Source organism: Conger conger, chromosome 15, assembly GCF_963514075.1.
Source record: "Conger conger chromosome 15, fConCon1.1, whole genome shotgun sequence".
Classification (NCBI taxonomy): Eukaryota; Metazoa; Chordata; class Actinopteri; order Anguilliformes; family Congridae; genus Conger; species Conger conger.
In genome coordinates, this window is record NC_083774.1 from 7,417,156 (window position 1) to 7,422,743 (window position 5,588).

The 5,588-nt window shown below is 40.5% G+C and overlaps 1 protein-coding gene across 1 annotated transcript in view; it reads left to right on the forward strand.

Annotated features, from left to right (window-relative positions):
* The first annotated feature begins 1,818 nt into the window (after nucleotides 1–1,818).
* Nucleotides 1,819–5,588, forward strand: part of LOC133111179 (tyrosine 3-monooxygenase-like) — an 8,222-nt gene continuing 4,452 nt past the window's right edge. Inside the window, exons 1-6 of the mRNA XM_061221341.1 lie at nucleotides 1,819–1,954; nucleotides 3,058–3,267; nucleotides 4,731–4,908; nucleotides 5,017–5,105; nucleotides 5,256–5,323; nucleotides 5,409–5,459. Of these exons, the coding sequence (XP_061077325.1) occupies nucleotides 1,871–1,954; nucleotides 3,058–3,267; nucleotides 4,731–4,908; nucleotides 5,017–5,105; nucleotides 5,256–5,323; nucleotides 5,409–5,459 (680 nt within the window). The 5' untranslated portion in view covers nucleotides 1,819–1,870. The remainder of the gene's footprint in view (nucleotides 1,955–3,057; nucleotides 3,268–4,730; nucleotides 4,909–5,016; nucleotides 5,106–5,255; nucleotides 5,324–5,408; nucleotides 5,460–5,588) is intronic.

Genomic DNA, 5,588 nt, shown 5'->3' on the forward strand with positions numbered 1-5,588 from the left:
AGGAACCAAACGTGTCCAGATTTCAAAACTAAAACACCTAAAACAGTGGTTGGGAATGAAGAAGACTTGGCTCAGGAGGTAAGAGCAGTCATCTGGCAGTTCGGAGGGTTGCCGGTTTGATCCCGCGCTAGGTGTGTCCAAGTGCCTCTGAGAAAGACTTAAACCCCCAAATGCTACTGATGGTTGGTGCATTGTATGCATTGTATGGTGTGTCAGTGTGTATATGAATGGGTGAATGAGAAGTTGTTCCGATACCGATACCAATATCGGAAATGCCTTCATACAGCCCAAAAAGCCGGATCGGGTATCGGGTATCTGATACCACATAATTCATCATGTGATGATGCAAACAACAACACGTGCGGTGCTAGCGGAGAGTGTAGTAAGAGCTAGCAAAATGTCAGCAATTTGGCTATATTTTATATAAACTTATAAAGCATTTGAAGGCGCATCACGGGAAAGAGCACAATCGGTTGATCGAGGTAAAGGGGAACTGAGTTTTAAACGTTAGTTTCACAGATGATCCGGTGTTTATTTGTTGACATGCGAATTCAAACTACCGGCATAAAAATACATGAAGCAATACATTATCATTAGGCTATTTATCCATCGGATATTGAAAGCTAAAATTCCCTGCTTTCAGCAAAAAATTGACCATGTTAATCTCACCACCACGATTGTCCCGCGCAATATAAAAGGCATTGGCAAAGTTTACCATTACATACAAATATATCAAATTGTACAGAGACCTGTATTGTGCTGAAGAAGTGGAGGTTCGAGGCAAATTCCCATTTCTTTTTTGTTTAATTTTTGTCCCTTGTTTGTCCCTTAGACGTGCGAATAGGCTACTGAAGAACTTCTTGTTTCTTCTTCAATAGTAGAAGAAACTACTTCAGTTTCAGCTCTTTATTCGTGGTTCCAGGTAGTGTGTACGTTCTCCTGAGCTTTCACCAATTTTACACAATCCTTACTGGGAATGACACAGTTTGTATCAGTATCTAAAAGGAAGTGCTTCATCCATTGTGACAAAACACTCCTTTAGATTTGATAATGTCTATTGACAGGTTTCCTGGTTAGGCCACAGACAAATGTGCGCATTAAAATCGGCACCTAGACCTCAAATCAACGCCAGGAAAGGAAATGTAAATAGAGTGGGGGAAAACAGGGTGATTGTGGGGATATACATTTGAATAGGAGCAGAACTTTCGTGTCAACTTTTTAACTGTTACATCTTGAAAACACCGAAATCTAACACTACTTATTAAGTATACCATGCTATGTTACCAATCTCACTAGCTCGTCAAGACGGTCTCCTTGTAGAATATCACATGCGGTTGCCAGGACGAGTGAATCGTAGCAATTCCTGAAAGCATGCATCAACTAAAATTATCACTTGGCCCTGCAGGTTAAAACCTGTGTGTCGTAATTGAACACTATGTTTTCCGTCGGGGTTTGCAAAGATAAAAAATAACACTGATCCCCCATCAAATGCCAAGTTATTAACAGATGGTCATATTGAATTGAACGAAACGGCCCTGACAAATGTGACATGGAAAAGAAAATGTTAATTTTCGAATTTGTCAAACAAAAATAGCATAGGCTATGTTCACAAACTAAACACATAAATAAAATGTAATTTACATTTACATTACCGCGTTCAATAGCAGAGGAATTAAGTTAAAATGGGGAGGGATGTCAGCGTTCTGTGTTGGTTGATAAGGCAATTGGGGCGTTTGACGTCAGGAAAGAGAAATGACCCGTATAAATATAGAAGAGGTAAGGCGGCTGGAAGGAGAAGTCTGCCCACGCGCCGACCTGCGTTGGTCATACAAGACGGCGAATCCGCACAAAAAAAAAAAACAATTTGAAAATGCCCCTGTCGGACAGTTCCGCGTCTTCCGCAAAGATCACCCGGAGAGCAGCGTCAGAACTCGCCAGAGCGGAATCTCTTACAGTAAGAAATTTGAGTATTCTTTTGCGTGTTTTCAGCATTTGCCGTTTCGGGGATTAAAACATTTGCCAGGGCAAACGGTGCGCAGTGGACAGCGGTCGTGCACGATGAAGAGGGTGGTTGATAGTGTCAGAGAAGCGCTTGTCTGAAGTGTTATCACCTGTGCCGCGCGGTCACATAGACCAGTGGTTTTAAAACTCCGTCCTATGGGACCCCTGTGTACGCTGGTCCTCGTTCTAACCACAGTTGCAATCCCATATTTTTGCCTTTTGCCGTAATTACACTTTGATTATTTACCCTCTTAATCCGAACTATGTCATGAAGAAGTACAAACTACAAGAAAATACAAACACCTACAACACAATGCAGGTTTGACTCGCATAATTGTCCTCGTCTTAGAATGATTCTTTATTATGTACTAAATTATTTATTTATTATTATTATTAACCTGTATTAATACACGGTTGGTTGACTGTGCACGCTTGCTCATTTGCAGCAACGCCCTGTCAATGCTCCCCAAGTATGGTCATTCTAGAGGACATGTGTCCACACGTTCACCAATTACGAACCTGTTGATTCACCTCAGTCTGGATGTTAAAAAAATGTATGTACATCTGTGTGTAATATTCTGAAATATAGAATGATGCGAATATAGGACTTCTCGTTTTTTACACCATGTGTAACTAATTCTGATATAATAGCTCAAAAATAAATGAACCAATTCCTCAAAGCATGTACAGCGTAATTAAGATAAAGTAACAGCTTGTCCAAATTGTTTAAAACTGCGCTTTAAAAAGTTTTCATTGCTTTTAGAGGTGGTAACTTTCCACCTGAGTGCACACAAAGAACATGTATTTCCTTATTTTCCCTCTTTGTATGCATGTTTATTCGACTAGGATATTCGTTGATATTTAAATGTAAATACCTTTATCTATTTTTATTTAATTTTTTTTTTTTTTTTTTAAATTTATTTGCTTACTTACAACTTGTTGTTCAACTTTACCCGTTTGTTCTCCCAATAGCCCAGATTGCGGAAGAAGCCTGAACGCTTCGCGTAACGTGTTGGCAAATTAATGTCATCGCATTCCCTGCATTGCTCGTTTCAGTCTCCACGGTTCGTGGGACGGAGGCAGAGCCTGATCGAGGATGCGAGGAAGGGGCGGGAGGCTGCGGCCGCGGCGGCCGCTGTCGAGGCGACCGAGCCGGGCGAGCAGATCGTCTTCGAGGAAGAGGATGGAAAAGCCGTGCTGAACCTCTTCTTCACGCTGAGGGTCGCCCAGAGCCCGGCGCTGTCGCGGGCACTCAAGGTCTTCGAGGTAAGCGAAAGCGTGCGTCAACCAAGTACCACTACTCTGCTGGGGGGAAAAAACAGCTCAGGCTAGGTATCAAAACAGCTGGTTTGTTGACCATTATTATTGTTATGATGACCAGCTCAGGCTATGTTTTCAAACCGCTGGTACCTACTAGCTGGTGATTTCAAGCTGGCCAAAGCAGGGGGGTGCAGTTTATGATTTTAATTTAGTAAAGGCAGTTAACAGCACAGAACACGATAGCCCTGTCATTTTTATATTTACTTCGTGTTCTAATTTCCGGTCCATTCGGTCATTATCTTCTTTAATGGTATCCACAGGTAGGATATTGGCTATACGTGATTTCCATTGTAGTCCAATTTTGGACTCTGCCTGATAAATAAATTGCCTCAACTTTCTTCAAACTACATCGACAGGATGTTGGCTAGTTCAGGACTCGGGCGATGAAATCACTGTTATCAATCTGCCCGTGATGTTATATTGTGTTGTCTTTTTGTGTACTAATCGTGAATCATGTTTTATTGTGTTGTGAATGTGTTTGTTATTATTTTAAACTTGTTTGGCTGCTACATCGGCCAGGTCTCAACGGGACTTCCTGGTTAAATAAAGGGTAACAAATGAACAAATAAAGGCGGTGATAGATGTGTTAAACCGCATGCTCCGGGGAAAGGCGGCAGACGTTAGTGACACAGTTAATTCAACATAACAAATCAAATTACGCAAACAAAACGGGACGGGGGAGGTGTCCTGAGTTATATGGAAATACACGACACACGACACGAAATGATTTAATTTATATGGAAATAATGATGGATAAATAAATACTAAGCATGTAGGCTAAATAAAATCGAATTACATGACACAGATGCTCTTAAAAAAAATATATAGCCAAATTATGGCGTTTTGAACATTTATCGATACACAAATTGCATTTATTTTCTTTAGCTAAATCGAATATATCAATAATGTAATGTGTTAATCATCTATAATTCATATTTATGCAAAATGTCAGTGGCAGATCAGATTTCCGCAGGAAAATATTTGCTTTGACTGCTTGACTCCAATAAACAAATATAGGCTATTGAATAGGCTACTCGGGTTGTTTGACATTCGGAAATGTCAAACAGCCTTTCATTATGAAAATAATTACGAAAATGTTACACGATAATTCGTTTTCATAAATGCATGTGACAATGAGTTATTTCCGCAATGGACACTTCAAAAAATACTATTTGGCAGATACATTTGGCCTATAAATAAATTATTTTTGAAATATTGAAATAAGACGAGACGAAAAGGCATAGGCTATTTAAATGGCTGGCTCTCTTTTTGATAATTAGATCATTTTACTCAAAGAGAACATATGCCTACTATAGCGACTTTTAGGGTAGATCTGGGGGAGTGTGAACCTTGAAAAACAAAAATGTACCTCCACTTTATGTCACTTGATATTTGCTTGATTAATACAGACGTTCGAGGCCAAGATTCATCACCTGGAGACCAGACCGAGCCGGAAGTCCAGCGCCGGAAATCTCGAGCACCTGGACTACCTCGTGCGCTGCGTAGTACACCTGTCTGACGTGAATACGCTCATAGGCTCACTAAAGCGGACTGCTGAAGACGTCAGAACCACAAAAGAGGTTAAAGGTAAGTCAATTGACGAAAAATAACGTATATCTCCCTTTATTAATCCGGTCACAAATTAATTAGAAAAGAAAATATTTACCTATCAATCCATTTCTCTCCCGTGCTTAGTTCACTGGTTTCCAAAGAAAATCAGCGAGTTGGACAGATGTCATCATTTGGTCACAAAATACGACCCAGACTTGGACCAAGACCACCCAGTCAGTATATGCACATATAACTACCTAAAGAGTTCTTTATCTTAAAATATACATTACATACATTGTGTACAAATGTACAATATACATGTACTAATAACCAGACCGCGTGTTGGAAAGCCCCTAATTTTTTTTTCTTTTTGCATTTTAAAGGGTTTCACGGACCCCATCTATCGACAACGGAGGAAAGCGATTGGAGACCTCGCTTTCAGTCACAAACAGTACGCAGGATATTACCTACAGTTAAAGAGCAGCCAGTACAGATCCATATGCAGTTAACTCAAACGTGCTCTTATTTTACTGCAGTGGCACACCCATACCCAGAGTGGACTACACCCAGGAAGAAATTGCCACATGGTTAGTAGCCATTTTATCTAAACTTTCAACGTCATTGGCATTCATGCAATCTCACACACGCATGCACACACATGCCCACACACACTCTCTTTCTCTCACACACTCTCTCTCACACACATGCAAACACAC